Source organism: Pectinophora gossypiella, chromosome 28 (assembly GCF_024362695.1).
Source record: "Pectinophora gossypiella chromosome 28, ilPecGoss1.1, whole genome shotgun sequence".
NCBI classification, from domain to species: Eukaryota; Metazoa; Arthropoda; class Insecta; order Lepidoptera; family Gelechiidae; genus Pectinophora; species Pectinophora gossypiella.
Genome location: NC_065431.1, coordinates 1,641,982 through 1,659,622, shown reverse-complemented (window position 1 = coordinate 1,659,622; position 17,641 = coordinate 1,641,982). Strand labels below are relative to the sequence as shown.

The following is a 17,641-nucleotide window of genomic DNA, read 5'->3' as shown; positions in this document are numbered from 1 at the left end:
ATAAGGTTTAATAAGTATTGCTACACCACCATGTTCATTCTGAGCATTTTTAAAATGAGTATTGTATCCAGAGACACGAAGAATATGATTATTATTGAGCCAGGTTTCATTCAGAAGGCAAATGTCAATATTTTGTTCTTGCAAGAACTTATTTAACAATGGTTTTTTATTGCGAACACTTTGGATATTATACTGAGCAATTCGTAACTGTGAATGTATATTGGGATCCATTATGAAAGATTTTGTAAAAGCATATCTTTAATTTTAGCATTTGTGATTGGCAGATTGCTAACATTGTTAGCCAACTCCACAAGTGTACGGACGATAGCCGACGTAAGGGCCTCGTTATTAAGTAACTGGGCCCTAACATCGATCGTCTCTTGCGGGGGTGGGGTATTTTTTTCTTTTTGTACATTTTCATTTTTATTTACAACATGTACAGGAGGGATATTTACATCTTTATTTACAATTTTGTGTACAGATTTATTTACAATTGCTTTATTCGCGTAAGAAATAGTTTTGGTTGTCTGAGGCAGGGGAGGGAATTCATTATCAGCATAGCTTAACTTTTTTGTATTTGTAATACTAGCATAAGTAATTTTATTTCGTTTTTCTTCAATTTTTTTCATTTTAATAGGACATGCTTTTGAAATAGCCAAATGAGGGCCACCACAGTTCGCGCAACATAAATCGTTTGGTGTATTACATTCTTTGTATATATGTTCACCGCCGCAGCAGCTGCAACGTTGCTTTCCATTACATATTTTTGCTGAATGATTAAATTTCATGCAACGATAGCATTGCTGCAACGGAGGAACATAATCAAAAACCCTGTAAGAGAATAAATCGTATTGCACTGTATCTGGTAATACATTCGACAAAAAAGTTAAGCTTACTGTTTGAAGGGGAATCTTTTGATTGCCAACCTTTTTTGTGAATCTACGTACTGCAATAATGTCAAAGTGGGATGAAAGTTTGTCATATAGTTCTTTGTTAGAAATATTAGTTGGGACAAAACGGATAATTCCAATCTTCTCAATATGAGCCGAAGGTATATACGCTGTCAGATTTTGTTTTTGTAAGAATCCTGTATTTGTTAAGAAATTGTTTGCCGTAATAAATTGTTTGAAAGTCACAGCAATCTTATTAGCATTCACTCTGTGGATTGCCACCACACCTTTTATTTCCGTCTGGAAAATATGGTTCAAATAGACTGGGCTTTTGTTGCCTAATCTTTCAGTCGAGGTTCCATTGATTCCTTGCACGTAGACCTTAAATTCATTGCCCAAAGAGTTTTCGGGGTATAATCTCTTATAGTTCGGTTTAAAGTATGGCGCGAAAGATGTGAAGTCACTCACCCCCGCCGCCGTGTCACTATAGTCCGGCAATCTCGTGCGCGACCCTCCTGCGGGGCGACAGACGGTGGCGGGGACGGGGTAGCTAAGATGTCAGCGGGTAGCAGGTGGTGTAGCGGGGAAGGGAAACGCGTGCATCTGCGCGTCAAGTACGGCAGTCTCGGCCGCGCAGCCGAAGCGGCAACACGTGCTTGATATTCTGTTCTGCTTTGAGGGCGACGCACACGAGATTAATATCTGAGGATGAGTAAGGCGATCTTAAGACAACTTAAGGAGGTTGTACATAAATAATTAATGAGCAAAACACGGAGAAATCAAAGAGAAGTGACGAAGAATAACAAACGGAGAGTGAAAATGAAAGTGATATGGAAATTGATTTATAATAAAACAATCTATTAATATTTTAGTTTTCCTAATAATTGGTCCTCAAGCATAATAATAAAAATAAAATAAAATAGTTCTATCTTTTTATTCACTCCTACATATATTACGTCACAAGTAAGTACAACTTATTGCAAGATTTATCCTGGCACACTTCTGTACGTGTGCAGCCGTGTTCTAGAATGTCAAAAGGATGACGCGCTACCCCGTCCCCGCCACCGTCTGTCGCCCCGCAGGAGGGTCGCGCACGAGATTGCCGGACTATACACTCACCACTACCGCTATTGTCCAGCGTCCTTTTTCGCTTATACCCGGGGTTGGGGGCTTCGCCCCCACCCCCCTCATCACCGTCCATAATTACACTACTTAAAATACTATATTTGTACACTTTTTACAAATAATATTTTAAATTAAACTTCACAAGAAAAATTTAAGCTCCCGCTCAACTTAAGTTTTCCCGCCGAAAAACCAAAAAAAAAAAAAAAAAAAAACCGATAAATGAACGATATTTACAGCTGTTTATTTAACATGAAAAGTACGCTTTATGTGGTATAGAAAGAAACAAAAATTATTATGAAGTTCTCTCTTTCGTTGTTACCACTTATCTCCAAAGTTAGCTCTGATAACCATTGGAAACTTTTTTATTTATTTTCCGTCGCTTGTACTAAGTGGATGTGTGTTGATTTCAGCGAATTATTTATTTCCATTTCAATTACCCCAGTAATTATGGATAATAAATGAGTGTTTCAAACGAAAGCGAGTGAATTCGCACGCAACGATGGCGCTGAGCGCTGTAGCGGAAGAGTATTTCCGTTCAATGAACCCTCTCGCTGCTAAAATTCATGAAGACATAGAAGAAGCAAAAAATTCTTACGAAAACATCTGGGAAACGCTTACAGATAAAGAAAAGGTATGTTTTTTAGGCATTTACTACTTCATTATTATTATTCAGGCTCTCGTTTCTGTTAAAAATACCACAACTTTCGCAATGAAATAAAAAACTTCCTATACTTTTTTCTGCAGACTGAAATTATAAACGAATCTATAATCAAACCGGAAATAGCACTGAAATATGCGCTACTGGACTCTCTGGACTTCGACATAAACGATCCTCCGGTGAGAAAAGATGATTTGATGTCCTTCTTCGGTCGTGATCATGGCCAGAGGATCGTTCATGATGACAATACGACTTATAAAGATGAACACTCAGCTCCATTCTTATACCAAACCAAAAGCCAACTAAACCTCTGCGTGTTAAGCGAGCACAGAATCCCAAAAGACTTGAAAACAACATCACCACCACCGGTTATGACCGAATTGGCACTATCTCACTCAAAAGTTGTCTGCGAACTGAAAAATGCTTTAAAATCTCATGATAAATTGAAAACTTATAAAGATACTCAGGAGAGAGACGTGACTTCTCCCACGGGATTTATAAGTAAGTTCATCGGGAACTTTAAGATGAAGGATGAAGAACGGGAGTGTTTGGTAACACCAGGACCTCAGACTCAGATAGTAGCGTCTTCAGATAACTTCTTCCGAACGAATTTTAAGAGTCCACAGTCTGACGCCAAGTTTGAGAAGGACTACAGAAGCAGCATGGTGAAATCTAATAGTGGTAAGTTATTTATTATATTTATTTTGTTTGTAACTTCCGACGTGAGAAGAAGTGTTCTTCGCTCCCATGGTGTAATTTTCCGCGCGAATTAATCGAGCGCTATTGGTCCAAGCGCGATAACGATACGAATGCTATCTACGTAGATGGACGTCAAACGGCTATCGGTCGAAGCGCTCAATGTAATTCGCGCCGTGCGCGGCGCCGTTGTCATGCAGACCCGGCAGACTGTTCTTCTAAGGACATGACCACTCCACCGCCATTTTCGTGCACGGATATCAGCCTCCACTGTATTTTGTCTCTGTAGTCCAGTGGTTGAGCGTTGATCTCGCGATCCGGAGGCCCCGGGTTCGAATCCCCACCGGGACATATTATAAAAACCACTTTGTGATCTCAGGACATTGCAGGCTGATCACCTGATTGTGCGAAAGTAAGATCCATGCTTCGGAAGGCACGTTAAGTCGTTGGTCCCAGTTGCTACTTACTGATGCAAGTGAGTAATCGTTACACGAGCCATGTGACGCCTTTGGCAGCTCAATAGTAACCCTGACACCAGGGTTGATGAGGTTGGTAATCCACCTCATAATCCACACGATAACAATTATTTTGCCCAGTCAAAACCGTAGTATAGAACATGACAATACACAATACAATAGTAATGAAACTAAATAGTCAACATGTGCTTTGTCTGTTGATTGACACAATGGATAATGCGTGGTCTATCTTTGTGTTAAGTTAAACATCTTGATGAGTCAACTTCCTAATTGCACACATACATAGCTTGGTTGTTGTTTGAATAGATATTAAAAGTGTGACTAACTAATTAGGTACGGTGTTTCATCGGGTCAAAGATAAATACGTAGTATCACCTAATAGCATTGGCTGTATTCCTTAAGGGGTAGGCAGTGTATAGTATACAAAAAAATATTTATATATATTACTAGCGACGCGCCTCGGCTTCGCTCGGGTGCAATAGTCTCTGCTTAACTCGCTTCTTTTTTTATCATGTGGGTTGTGAGGTGGAGTACCAACATCATCAACCCTGGGGTCAGGGTTACTATTGAGCCGCCAAAGGCCCCTGACATGACTCATACAACGACTACTCACTTACATCAGTAACTAGTAACCGGGACCAACGGCTTAACGTGCCTACCGAAGCACGGATCATCTCACTTTCGGACCATCTGGTGATCAGCCAGAAATGTCCTAACCAAACTAGGGACCACAAAGTAATTTTTGTGATATGTCCCCACCGGGAATCGAACCCGGGACCTCCGGATCGTGAGTCCATCTCTCAACCACGGAGGTCGTTACCCCGCTGGGAAATAGGCGTGAGTTTATGTATGTATGTAAGGTAAAAAAGTTTTCTTTACGTTTCCAGACCTCTCCGATGAGAACCGCGGCCTCCTCTCAAGCCACGCCTCATCAACGGACTTCCAATCAACCGAAACACTAACCGACTCCGTGCCAAAGACAGGTTACGATTTTCTGGACAACTGGTAACTTTATATCGGACTTTAAATATACAATGGTGTGTACGAAGACACAATCTAATTGCATTTTAAGTTATACCTGTCATTTTCTTATCCGCTGAAAAAGAAAGGGATGGGTAATCGACAGGAGTCAAATTTCTGCTGACGTAGGCAGTAGGGTGTCAGTAAATTTTGTGGATAAACATATATGGGGCATGAAGGAAACGATTATTCTTTACCTTTGTTTATTTTACACGTTTTATATTTTTTTACGTTTTCTCTTATTAACAACTGGGGCCTTAAAATGGCCACATCGAAGCAATTCATCTAAGAAAGTAATATTGCAATTTGACATTTGCGCATATAAAAGTAAGTGCGCAATGCAAACAAATGTCAAATAGCAATATTGCTTTCTTAGATGAATTGCTTCGATGTGGCCATTTTAACCCCCCAGTACTTATTTTTAATAAATAAATAAATAACCGACCGCCATTTCCCTGTCATTCCGCAATTCCCTCTTCTCTCTCATTCGTTGCTCTCTCTTTCACACACCTTTGCGTTACGTTTCATTCAGCCTACCATTCCAGCATATATAAAAATGAGGACCGGCGTAGGGTGACCATGATGTGACATTGCCCAAGGGCAGGTTTGTTTACATATTGATCTGCGACCAAGGTCGCTACATAAACACAAATCTAAAACAACCCTAAATTTTACATTCGCCAGTAACCGAATTAACAGCACAGGTCAAACGGCCACCCATTGGATTCACCTGTGTTATTCATTCATTCACTCATTCATTTTAATATTAACAGCTGTCAATAATTCATCGCTTTCCTTTTCGGCGGATAAGAAAATGACAGGTATATATTTTTTACATTTTCTTAGTCTGTACTCAAATGTCTGAGCGCATATAGTATAATCAATATTACTCGATAATATTTAAAATTTTGCATGACAAAAAACTATGTGTGTAAAAGTATTTGTTATGTCATGTGCTCCTGCATGTTATTGACATCGTAACGAAAACTTTGAGGGATGATTCAGACCACGATTCAGAGTTGATATCAAATGGAATTCTGTCGCAAAATTCATGTTTATTTTTGTGTGTTTTTAAAGTATTCATTACGATGTCACTAACACCCTGTATTCTATACACATCTTCTATCGTGTGGGTCGTGAGGTAAATTACCAACCTCATTAACCCTGGTGTCAGGGTTATTATTGAGCTACTGTATACATAGATAGCTTCTATTAGATATACTATACATAGCTTATGTATACATGTGAAGCTTAATTAAAACACATAATAACGGGTTCTTACCGCGTTTAAATGGGGATGTGAGACTCCCGATATTTCGACACTGTTGCAAGTGCCATGATCACGGGATGACTGATGAGATTAATTATAATTATTTTTTTATTATGTGTTTTAATTATGATAATAACCGCGTAAACTTAAAACAATGTAAGTATGTGAAGCTTATTTATAAAATTGTTTAGTAAAATCTTTTATAATTATGATGGTATTATATTAGATACGTTAGTTGTGTGTGCAATATTTATTTGTGATTGATTTATGACGTATTAAATATTGATACCTAATAATAATTAAAATACAATGCATGAAGCCAATGTTGTAGTGTTTCAGATTAAGGGTTCGAATCCCGGGACAAAATATAACATTGAAACAGTTTGTTTTCATGTTTTTTAAATTGATATCAAATACTAAGGCTGCCTGTCCACCAGTGCTGAGCAAGGCCGCACACCGGACACCTCGTACAAAACACCTCGTTTTACACAGACACTACACAATGACGTTATCGTATACGCGCATCTGAGTGTGTGACGTCTGACTCTATACGGGGGTGAGGTAAACTTCAGCTCAGCCACTGGTGGGTGCTTAGTTGCCGTTCTATACGTAGTATTCTTTATTGTATGACGCGGCAGCGGAGCCCATAGGATTGCAAGGCCTGATGTTAATCGCTTTTGTAAACCAAACCTATTAATACATACATACATACATAAACTCACGCCCGTAATCCCTAATGGGGTGGGCAGAGCCACAAGTAATCAAAGACAACTTGCAGCCACTGTTGATACGAAGTCCAAAGATGGATATGATGAACCTTATGGTGATAAGGGATCAGCCTATCGCCCATAACATTAGTCCATCATGTTAGAGGACACAATCCCTCTGTCGGTTTTTACGACATGCCCGGGAAGAGAAGCAGCTGAACGTGTCCTATGTTTTTTATATGCTCCCAGAACAGCATAGAAGCACCTATTAATAAATGGATGTTTTTAGTATATAAAAATACTCGAATATTTTTAATGGCCCCGATTCCTGCAGACACCTAATTTTTATTTTAAGTTGTACACCATCGTTTTCTTATCCGTCGAAAAGGAAAGGGACTTGACAATTGTTAATTTTAAAATGAATGAGTGAATGAATGAATACGGCATCTCGCTGATATGCAAAACGTTTTCACGTGTGCTGTCATCTTAATTCTGTCGGGTTATTAGCCGATGTAAAATTTTGGGAGCTTATAAATCTCTGCTTAAAATTTACGTGTTCTGTAAATTTTAGGCCTGTCGAGCATCCGTTCCTTTCCTTTTCGGCGGATAAGAAAATGACAGGTACAGCTTAAAATAAAATTAGATGGTGTGTACAGGAATCGGGGCCAATACGCAAATAGTATTAGACTTGCCAAATACATCAAGTTTGATATTAATTTAATGTAACTCGTGTAATCTCAGTATTAAGACTGTTTTTTGTATTACTATTTACAATTAAATATAGTACCCCGCTAGCCACATGTTGGTAGTATGACTAAGGATCAACGATCCAACGGCGTTATGTTGGAAGTTGTATATATGCGTCTTGCTGTGTAAACTTCGATAGCGCGTTTCACGACTGCTTGACGACTGCATTATTGAGTGTGGCGCCATCTGTTGCATGCGGGCGGAACTAGCTGGCCAACTAGTTCGGTCCGCGCCACAAGCCTATATGCGTCCCACTGCTGGGCACATGCCTCCCTTCAACCGAACGCGGATATGGAGCATACTCCACCACGCAGCTCCATTGCAGGTTAGTGGAGGTGTGTTTACGGCTAGTAGCCGAAACCAACGTGCCTTCCGAAGCACGAAATAATCTTACTTTTTCGGACAACCAAGCTATTTCAACCTGAAATGTTCTAAAGTTAAACATTTAGTTTAACTGTTAAGTATAATACAGCTGGCTCGACCGTAACAGAGGGCGATACGGCTCATCACCTATCACGGTGAAGTGTGGGTACTTAGTTCATCTTGCGATGGATGTACTTACACATACATACATACATACATAAACTCACGCCCGTAATCCCTAATGGGGTGGGCAGAGCCACAAGTAATCAAAGACAACTTGCAGCCACTGTTGATACGAATTCCAAAGATGGATATGATGAACCTTATGGTGATAAGGGATCAGCCTATCGCCCATAACATTAGTCCATCATGTACATGTGTCATGGATGTACTTCTGTCCACGGTATAAGAAAACCAGGCATGCTCAAAACTGACAGCTAGCATTTCAAGGTTAGCCCAGCTGACGTCATTCGGCCCTGCGTTGCCATTTCTTAGAAAATAAATTACCATTCCAGTGATTTTAATTTACTTTGCAAGGAAATTTCGCACTTTTGGTAAAAGATTTACTTACAGTTGTAATGATTTTTATATATATTACAAACAATAGTAATTAAATACATTAGTCAGTAACAAAGTAAAGTCCTTGAGATACCAATTGAATGGTAACACTTACGTCATCAATGGGCTAGCAATGGCGGCTTGTCATAGAATTGAGCATACCTGGTCTTATACCATGTATGAAATTAGAAGGTTAAAAACGAAGGTAAAACTATACAGCGCCATCTGTATTCTTCTTTTGGTGAATGTAGCCTGCAAAGTCCTTTATCAGCCAATGTGGGGTTATTGTTCAGGATATTTTGAATCCAACTGAATCCAAATGTGCGTTAGGATATTATATGGTTTGATATCCATAACTGACTGTTCATTAAAACGTGCTTTCATAATTTATTTATTAAATAATTTCTCTCTTTTGCATTTATTTTTCAATGTGTGTAATATTCTTTTAATTTTAAGTATTTTCTACTGTGTAGCGAGTACATTGCAGTCAGTTATATCCAAATATAATTTAGTAATCGAAATTTTGTTTTTATTTATAATATAGAGGGTGTTAGTGACATCGTAACGAAACCTTTGAGGGATGATTCAGACCATGATTCTGAGGTGCAACCACTAGGTTGCCTGGAAGAAATTGCTGTAGAGCAATAAGGCCGCCCAAATTGTACTGTATTCATGTGTTATGTCTGATTGTTGACGTTTAGTTCTGTGCAATAAAGTATATTTGATTTGATTTGATTGACTCAAATAAATCCTGGGATTTACGAGATAAATTCATATTTTAATAATTAAATTACGTCCATTTAATAACAATTCTTAGACTACATAAATAAATACCAGAAGAAAAAACCGAATAATGAAAAATAAAATATTCGAAAACAAAAATATTACGCGGTTTACTTTTGCACTTAATTAAAATCAACTTTTAAACATTTGTGAGTTTGTTTGAAACTCCGATTTTGAAAACCCTTTACCAGCACAACGCTACTTTATTCCCTAGCCTGTCTGGCTATACAGAGTGTTAGTGACATCGTAACGAATACTTAAGAGGATGATTTAGACCATGATTCTGAGTTGATATCAAGTGGAATTTTCTATCAAAAAAGTCGTGAAATTTTTTGTGTGCCACAGAAAATTCCACTTGATATCAACTCAGAATCATGGTCTGAATCATTCGCCATAGTAAAATAAGGTAAAAAAAAAGGTGTAAATAAAGTTTTATTACTCGGAAACATGGTCTGAACCATCCCTCAAATTTTTCGTTACGATGTTAACACCCTGTATATTTGAACTTCACACAAATCTTCAGTATCCAGTGATGATCATTCCCTTCTCGACTTCGTCAGCCTTCTCCTTGCTGACGAGCATCTCAACCAGCTTCAGGCCAAACCAGTAGGCTGTCCCGGGGCCCTGGGAGTAAAAGGTAAAATAAGAATCATTAGTAATCTAATGTGGGACTTAAGTTTTTTTTGACGTGACTTATTGTAGATTTGCCGCAGATGGCATTAACTACTTGGCCGGACAAATGGGGAGCGTTGAAGGCTCTCACCCGGAACAAAGTTTAAGACAACAGGCCTGAGGGTGCCCAGTTGGGCGCGACCCTCGGCTCAGGGATCATGCGATCCAAATATCAAGCAACAATTAGTTTTATATATGCTTTTGCCATTATATTACATTTTTGAATAATTATGTACCCCAGCAATGAGAAAATAGGTAATTATCACGTTAAAAGTGAACAACGCCATCTATCGTGTGTTTGGGGAACGTCGATTGGAAAGCTCCTCATTGATGTAGGGGACATACCTAATAGTCTACCATTTATGGTCAGTCACATCTCTAGCGCGAGCGAGCCAACGCGTGTCAATATTTGGATCTTGTAATTTAATTAATATCCTAAGTAATACAGTTCATTCAATTGTTTGTGTGGGGTTTTATTACAATTTACCAGCGCTCCCTACAATTGAGATAGGAATAATTTTGATGCCAGCTCACCCTGCTAGTAACGAAATTATCGTCTACCACAACCCGCTCCCCCTCCACGTAGGTATAGTTGGCGGCCATTTTGTTTTTCGTTGACGGATATGACGTCACACGCTTGCCAACACCGACGCCGTGAGCTGCCAACGCCGTTGGTGCTGTTAAAAGGATATTTTGTTGAGGTCATTTTATAAGAAGACGGGGGGGTTAAAATGGCCACAATATTGCTTACTTAGATGAATTGCTTCGATGCTAGCCCATTGATGACGTATGTGTTACCACTGTGTTACCATTAAATTGGTATCTCCAACATACCAAGGACGTAAATTTGATTATTGAAAATTAAGTGAATTACTGACTAATGTATTTAATTACTATTACTTGTGAGGTGGAGTACCAACCTCATCAACCCTGGTGTCAGGGTTATTATTGAGCCGCCAAAGGCCCCTGACATGGCTCGTGTAACGATTACTCACTTACATCAGTAAGTAGTAACCGGGACCAACGGCTTAACGTGCCTTCCGAAGCACGGATCATATTACTTTTTGGACAATCAGGTGATCAGCCTTTAATTTCCTAACTGAACTAGGTAACACAAAGTGTTTTTTGTGATTAGTCCCCACAGGGATTTGAACCCGGAACCTTCGGATCGTGAGCACAACGCTCAACCACTGGACCACGGAGGCCGTTACTTCACTGGTCAAGAGCACACCCAATTTTTTTTTAAGAAACAACTTAAAAATGATTAAAAAAAGAAAGAACTCACCAGCGCAGATGGCAGCAATGATCCTGCATGTTTTCTCCTGGTCTTTGAGCAGGGTGCCCACTACGCTGGACTTGGAAAGACGGTCCGAACCCTCCAGACCTCCTGGGAGGATTACCTGCAAAGCAATTTTTATTATTATTTGTATGTCGTTTCCATATCTCGGGCCTATTGAGTCCCGGACTTTTGGAAGGCGTGCGTGGGGCCGAAGCCAACACGTAGAGGCCCCTTGAGACATACATAAACTGCCTATATACGTCCCACTGCTGGGCACAGGCCTCCCCTCAATCAACCGGAGGGGGTACGGAGCATACTCCACCACGCTGCTCCAATGCGGGTTAGTGGAGGTGTTTTTACGGCTAATAGCCGGGACCAACGGCTTAACGTGCCCTCCGAAGCACGGAATCATCTTACTTTTTCGGACAATCAGGTGATTCAAGCCTGAAAAGTCCTCACCAAACAAAGGACAGTCTCACAAAGTGATTTCGACAATGTCCCCGTCGGGAATCGAACCCGGACCTCCAGATCGTGAGCCTAACGCTCTAACCACTAGACCACGGAGGCTGTTACAATTTACACTAAATGAGACAATTTACACTAAATGTGATGTTATTATTATTATTTAGCAAGCAGGAAATCCACATTCCCGAGAAATTGTGATAAACGTTTTGTGACGTCTTGTTTTGTCTTGTCAACTCGAAGCTTAGCTCTCTACCTACAGTTTAAAATTAATCAACCTATCAAATATTTTCAGTTTGTTTTCTGATCACTTCGACACTGGCAGAATGGTCGTACTCCTAAGCGACCCATTGCCATAATAAAAGAAAAATACATTTTCGGAGGTAAGTGACCTAAACTGTAAGTATTGGGCTGGTTTTCTGGAAGGTATTTTTGGAAATTCATCGCCTAAAGTTTTAAAACAGGGATTGGGGTGAAAGCATTGACTCCACGCGGACGAACAACATAACATAAGCTCAACTATATCCCAACTGGGGTAATCAGAGGTTATTATATAGATTAGAAGGAAATTATTCCACCAAAATCTACATGGAGGAGTGATTGAGTGCCTCTTGGCAGATCCAGTGTCTGTAGCGGCAAGGCTTGTATAAACTGACATATCAACGCACAGCCTAAACGGCTAAACGTAGGCACTTGAAATTTGGAAGGGACGTAGCTTAGGTACCGTAGAGGTGCACTAAGAAAGGAATTCCCACGGGAACGGGAATTAGCGGGAAAATCCTTTTGTATGAAAAATCTTAACCGCTTCTTAAAAATACTGTACTGTGTCTCTCAGGAATAACAATCCCTGAACAGCATGGTGTAGTGCTGTAATGGTGTTCTTTTGTAAAGTAATGATTTGATCATCATTAAACGCTCTAAACTATGAGGCTGGCATATCCACCAAGAGTGGCTTAAGCTTCGAAAAAAAAATTGATAAAAAAAAGAATAAAATTATAATACTTACAGCGTCGTATGTAGGGTTTTCAGCCAGGGCATCGGCGAGGGACTTGTCGGGCACCAGGGTGACCTGCCTGGAGCATAGCACGGGGCAGTCACCATCCAGACCAGCCAGGGTTACTGTTACCTGACATCAGATATTTATTGTATAAGAAGACAGGTACATCAGATAGAAGACATCAGATAGATAGTGACTTCTTATATACATTGTTTTAAGTTTACGCGGTTATTGGCCCCGATTCCTGGAGACACCGTCTAATTTTATTTTAAGTTATATCCGTCATTTTCATATCCGTCGAAAAGGAAAGGGACGGATGATTCACAGCTCTTAATTTTAGGAAGAATGAGTAAATGAAAGTGTCGGGTTATTGACTGATGTAAAATTTTTAGACGGTTGGTTTAGATTTGTGTTTAAAATTGACGTGTGTTCCATAAATTTTATGCTTGTCGATTACCCGTCCCTTTCCTTTTCGGCGGATAAGAAAATGACAGATATAACTTAAAATAAAATTAGATGGTATTTACAGGAATTAGCACCATTATCATAATTAAAACACATAATAACGGGTTCTTACCGCGTTTAAAGTAGGGATATGAGACTCCCGATACTGTTTTTTTTTTGTGTCGAAATATCAGGAGTCCCATAGACCTACTTTAAACGCAGTAAGAACCCTGTTATTATCTGTTTTAATTATGACTTCTAACATGTACCCTCCAAGCTTGGTTCCCCAAAAGTATAAGAAAACCAGATACGCTCAAAACTGACAGCTAACATTTCAAGGTTAGCCCAGCTGACGTCATCCCGCCCTGTATTGCCATTTCGTAATAATTAAATTACCCACGACCATCTTTTTAAGTTCAGTTTTTACTTGCAAAGTAAATACACTTCTCATCAAAAAAATCGAAACACCTTGCAAGTTTACGTTTTGTCAGGATTATCAGAAAAATGTGTACATTTAGGAATAAATGTTAAATGTCGTTTAATAGTGAGTAATATGAGCTTATCAAATCTTAATGTTAATGTTCTAAATTTAAATGAATTTTTCATAGGTTTCGTATTTTGTTAAATGAGTCATTTTTATTCCGTATGGAATATAAAGGAAATGGATAAAACAACACACGTAAATGAAAAAAAAAGCTAAAAAACGTTTATTTAATAACTTGTATTCCCTCCCCGAGCTCTAATTACTGCTTCCATACGGTTCTTCATCGATCGGATGAGAGTCACGATCACATGCTGTGGTATATTGTCCCATTCCTCTTGGATTGCATCTTGCAGCTGGCTAAGTGTTTCTGGGGCAGAATCTCTTCCTCGAATTCGTCTCTTTAATTCATCCCACAGATGTTCAATGGGATTCATGTCCGGGCTTCTTGCTGGCCATTCCATAATAGAGATATCGACTTCGTTAAGATAATCTCGTACGACGCCCGCGGTGTGAGCCCTAGCATTGTCGTGCATGAATATGAAGCCGTTGCCAATAAAATGTGCATAGGGCATCACATGAGGCTCGAGACACTCTTCGACGTACCGATGACAGTTTAGTGCAGGCAGACGTGGCCCAGACACGAAAGCAAGCTCTGTCTTACCGTCGGCGCTGATTCCTCCCCAAACCGTCCACGAACCGCCACCATAGCTGACCTTTTCTTCAATGCAGCATTGTGCATAGCGTTCTCCGTCTCTTCTGTAGACCTTGTTCCTTCCGTCGTTACCATACAGCATAATTTTACACTCATCAGAAAATAGAACTTTGCTCCACTGTAGGTATGACCAATTTAGGTGCTCACGTGCAAAGTTAGGGCGCGCTCTTCGATGGTCTGCAGTTAATTTCGGCCCATTTGCTAGCTTATGCGGTACCAGTCCACGATCCTTCAACCTTCTTCTAATTGTAGAGTCACTTACAGCCACCCTTCGTACAACACGAAGCCGCTGCTGCAGTTGAAAAGCGTTAAGGCGTCGATTTCTTAAAGAAGTTGTTACAATAAATCGATCATCTCGCTCAGAAGTGACCCGATTCCTGCCAGATCCTGAACGGCGCGTGAACAAACCAGTCTCCCGATAACGTTTATAGACTCTATGAACAGATAACAGGCTTAGATGCAGTCTTGCAGCCACAACACGCTGACTAAGGCCAGAATCCAGCAATGCCACAACTTGGGCGGCTTCTGTGGGCGAAGTATCCATACGTTTTAGAAAAAAAACCTTTTTTCAGACGTCCCAAAGTCACAGTATTGAAATAAAAAACAAAAAGTTTAAGGATAGGCGCCAATTTTTAGTTTTTAAACGCTAAATGTACTCCAACCCTAAACACACATTTGTCTCAAAACAGTGATTCATTTCGTTTATAAGATAAATAAATGAAATTCTAATTTTGAATTTAGAATTTTCGCTTATTACTGTAATGGCCAAACTGCCAGCTATACATTTATGTATTTTTTTTCATCGTATGAATTCTTTTTTGTGTTAAATTCGGACAGAAACAATGAAAACGGAAGTGTTTCGATTTTTTTGATGAGAAGTGTATAAATATATTTACTTTGCAAGGAAATTTTGAACTTAAAAAGATTTACTTACAGTTTTAATAATTTCTATATAAGTGAAAAGTAATAGTAATTAAATACATTAGTCAGTAATTCAATTAATTTTCAATAATAAAATTAACGTCCTTGGAATGTTGGAGATACCAATTTAATGGTAACACTTACGTCATCAATGGGCTAGCAATGGCGGCTTGTCATAGGATTGAGCATATGGTCTTCTTTTACCATGGCACTGTCGAGATTTATTTCGGATCATCATCATCAGCTCATTAACGTCCTCACTGCTAGGGCACGGGCCTTCCCTATGGATGGATAGGGAGATTGGGCCTTAAACCATCACGCGGGCCCAGTGCGGAATGGTGGTTATTAACGACTGCTAATGCAGCCGGGACCAACGGCTTAACGTGCCTTCCGAAGCATGGTGGAGCTCGAGATGAATTTTTTTTGTGGTCACCCATCCTATGACCGGCCTCTGCGAAAGTTGCTTAACTTCAACAATCGCAGACCGAGCGCGTTTACCGCTGCGCCACCGAGCTCCTCTATTTCGGATAATTACCTATTTTCTCATTACTTGGGTACATAATTATTCCAAAATACAATGTAATGGCAGAATCTTATATAAAAATTATTGCTGCTTGAGAATTGGATCACATTATGTATAGAATTTGCTATTTATATTACCTACTTATATTTTGTTCAGAATAATAATGGGTGGAAGACAATTGTGCCTGGGTGTAATAAAAAGGATCATACAAATTAAAACACATAATAACGGGTTCTTACCGCGTTTAAAGTAGGGATATGAGACTCCCTTTAAAGTAGGGATATGAGGGAGTCATATCCCTACTCTAAACGGGGTAAGAACCCGTTATTATGTGTTTTAATTATGATAATAACCACGTAAACTTAAAACAATGGATCATCCAAAATTCATAACCAAAAAACAAAGATGCATGTCTGTTATCCATGAAATTAGAAGGTTAAACAAAAGAAAATTCATTTCATTTCATTTCAAAATCTTTACAGCATCATCTCTATTGTTTTGAGGAACATAACCGGGAAAGCCCTTATCTAATTCAATTATAAATAAAAAGCAAAAAAAAATAAATGCTGGCTTTTCCTTGTCATAAAAAATTTCATGTAAATCGGTTCAACATTTCAGACTTTAAATGGTAACATACAAGAGTTACTTTAGCATTTATAATATGAGTAAAGTACGGATTGTTGTACCAATGACAAACTTCTTCCGTACAATTTTATTTCTCCAGTTTTGCCTCTGTCTGTCGATTATAAGCAGTTTAACTATTGTGTCTGGAAATCTCAACCTTCGGAGGTCAACTTACCCCACCACGTCGCAGCACGTCAACGGTGATGACGGTTTCCATCTCCTCGGCCCCCTGAGCCAGGATCACCAGTGCGGTAGACATTGGTGAGCAGTAACTCGTAGTACTGCAATTATAATAGATTTATTTTTAAACAATATAGCCATATATTGTTGGAATGTGCCTGGAATTAAGATGTGATAGGGTTTTTCATTCTCATGGCAACGAAAGTCAATTTCTGGTAGGCAGAACCACTATCATGTAAGGCTTGTGTTCATATTATCTGGTTGACCAATCCTTTGCCTAAGGGTATACGAAAGCACCTATGAGGCTGGCATGATCACTCAGGGCAATCAAAACCTCATTAATAATTAAAATAAAGAATATCCTCATGTTTGGCCACAATCTCACCTGATAGTAAGTGACGATGTCATCTAGGGTGGATAACGCTTACCTAGCAAATGCCTATGCGCTCTAGCCTTGAAGACTCCCAGAATATAACCAGTTGGAAAAACAGAGAGAGAGAGACGGCAGACAGTTCCAGTCCTGTGCTATTCGAATCAAAAAGGAAGAGGCAAACTTTCAGTGCGGATTGGTGGTATATCGTCTTTTTATTCTTAATCTATTTCTTTTTTATCACATGAGTTTGCCCTATTTACATTATTTATTAATGCGTAGTACTTACAAGAGAGAAAGAAATAATATAAACCGCATATCGGTAACACGAAATTTAATGTAGGTAGGTTGACCGGAACAGGTTACGAAGATCTCCAAATGCTAAAAATAGTATTTTCGCAATCAAATAAACAACATTACCTTCTTTGCAAACTCAGTAGATTACTGAATAGTAAATTTGAATTTATAGGAACCGCAAGCTTTTGCGAAAATAATAATGTTTTCGAACAAACTGTTTTTAGGAAAAACATCAAAACGAAAACTTTTTTTCACACGTTTTGAAATTACTTTCGTTGTCCGTTTTGAAGGTCAAAGAACCGGTAGACACCGGTTTTCATTCGAAATTAATTATGTAATCAATAGGTCAATACGATAAGCCTTGACCTTTATTGGGAACGCGA

The 17,641-nt window shown here is 39.2% G+C and overlaps 2 protein-coding genes and 1 long non-coding RNA gene across 11 annotated transcripts in view; 1 reads left to right on the top strand and 2 right to left on the bottom strand.

Annotated features, from left to right (window-relative positions):
* Positions 1-2,383: 2,383 nt before the first annotated feature.
* LOC126379251 (uncharacterized protein C1orf198 homolog) overlaps positions 2,384-17,641 on the top strand; it is a 272,783-nt gene continuing 257,525 nt past the window's right edge. For 6 of the 7 annotated variants that reach the window (XM_050027950.1, XM_050027945.1, XM_050027949.1 and 3 more), the window contains exons 1-3: positions 2,384-2,646; positions 2,760-3,354; positions 4,733-5,813. In XM_050027950.1, coding sequence (XP_049883907.1) covers positions 2,515-2,646; positions 2,760-3,354; positions 4,733-4,854 — 849 coding nt within the window. In that variant the 5' untranslated portion in view covers positions 2,384-2,514 and the 3' untranslated portion in view covers positions 4,855-5,813. The remainder of the gene's footprint in view (positions 2,647-2,759; positions 3,355-4,732; positions 5,814-17,641) is intronic. The other variant, XM_050027951.1, reaches the window with a different exon arrangement.
* The window catches only part of LOC126379311 (uncharacterized), a 178,610-nt gene continuing 166,804 nt past the window's right edge, over positions 5,836-17,641 (bottom strand). Inside the window, exons 2-3 of the long non-coding RNA XR_007568305.1 lie at positions 7,108-8,228; positions 5,836-6,825 (exon numbers count right to left, since the gene is read on the bottom strand). This is a non-coding gene — a long non-coding RNA (uncharacterized LOC126379311). The remainder of the gene's footprint in view (positions 6,826-7,107; positions 8,229-17,641) is intronic.
* On the bottom strand, positions 8,889-17,564 carry LOC126379261 (protein dj-1beta-like). Of its 3 annotated transcripts, none has more exons than XM_050027965.1 (6): positions 17,382-17,564; positions 16,587-16,692; positions 12,713-12,832; positions 11,251-11,365; positions 10,500-10,642; positions 8,889-9,917 (listed from the first exon to the last, which is right to left on the bottom strand). In XM_050027965.1, the coding sequence occupies exons 1-6, from the start codon at positions 17,489-17,491 to the stop codon at positions 9,813-9,815; spliced, it is 699 nt and encodes a 232-aa protein (XP_049883922.1). In that variant the 5' UTR covers positions 17,492-17,564; the 3' UTR covers positions 8,889-9,812. The 3 variants fall into 3 exon arrangements, with proteins under 3 accessions (XP_049883922.1, XP_049883923.1, XP_049883924.1); XM_050027966.1 differs by lacking the exon at positions 17,382-17,564 and adding an exon at positions 17,251-17,367; XM_050027967.1 differs by lacking the exon at positions 17,382-17,564 and adding an exon at positions 17,020-17,165.

Coding starts and splice junctions, on each gene's coding strand:
- LOC126379261 (XM_050027965.1), bottom strand. CDS start 17,491: ATGTTTTTCCTAAAAACAGTTTGTTCGAAAACATTATTATTTTCGCAA. Junction 12,833..16,586: donor ACGTGCTGCGACGTGGTGGG/GTAAGTTGACCT, acceptor ATCTGATGTCAG/GTAACAGTAACCCTGGCTGG. Junction 11,366..12,712: donor AAAACCCTACATACGACGCT/GTAAGTATTATA, acceptor ATTGCTTTGCAG/GTAATCCTCCCAGGAGGTCT.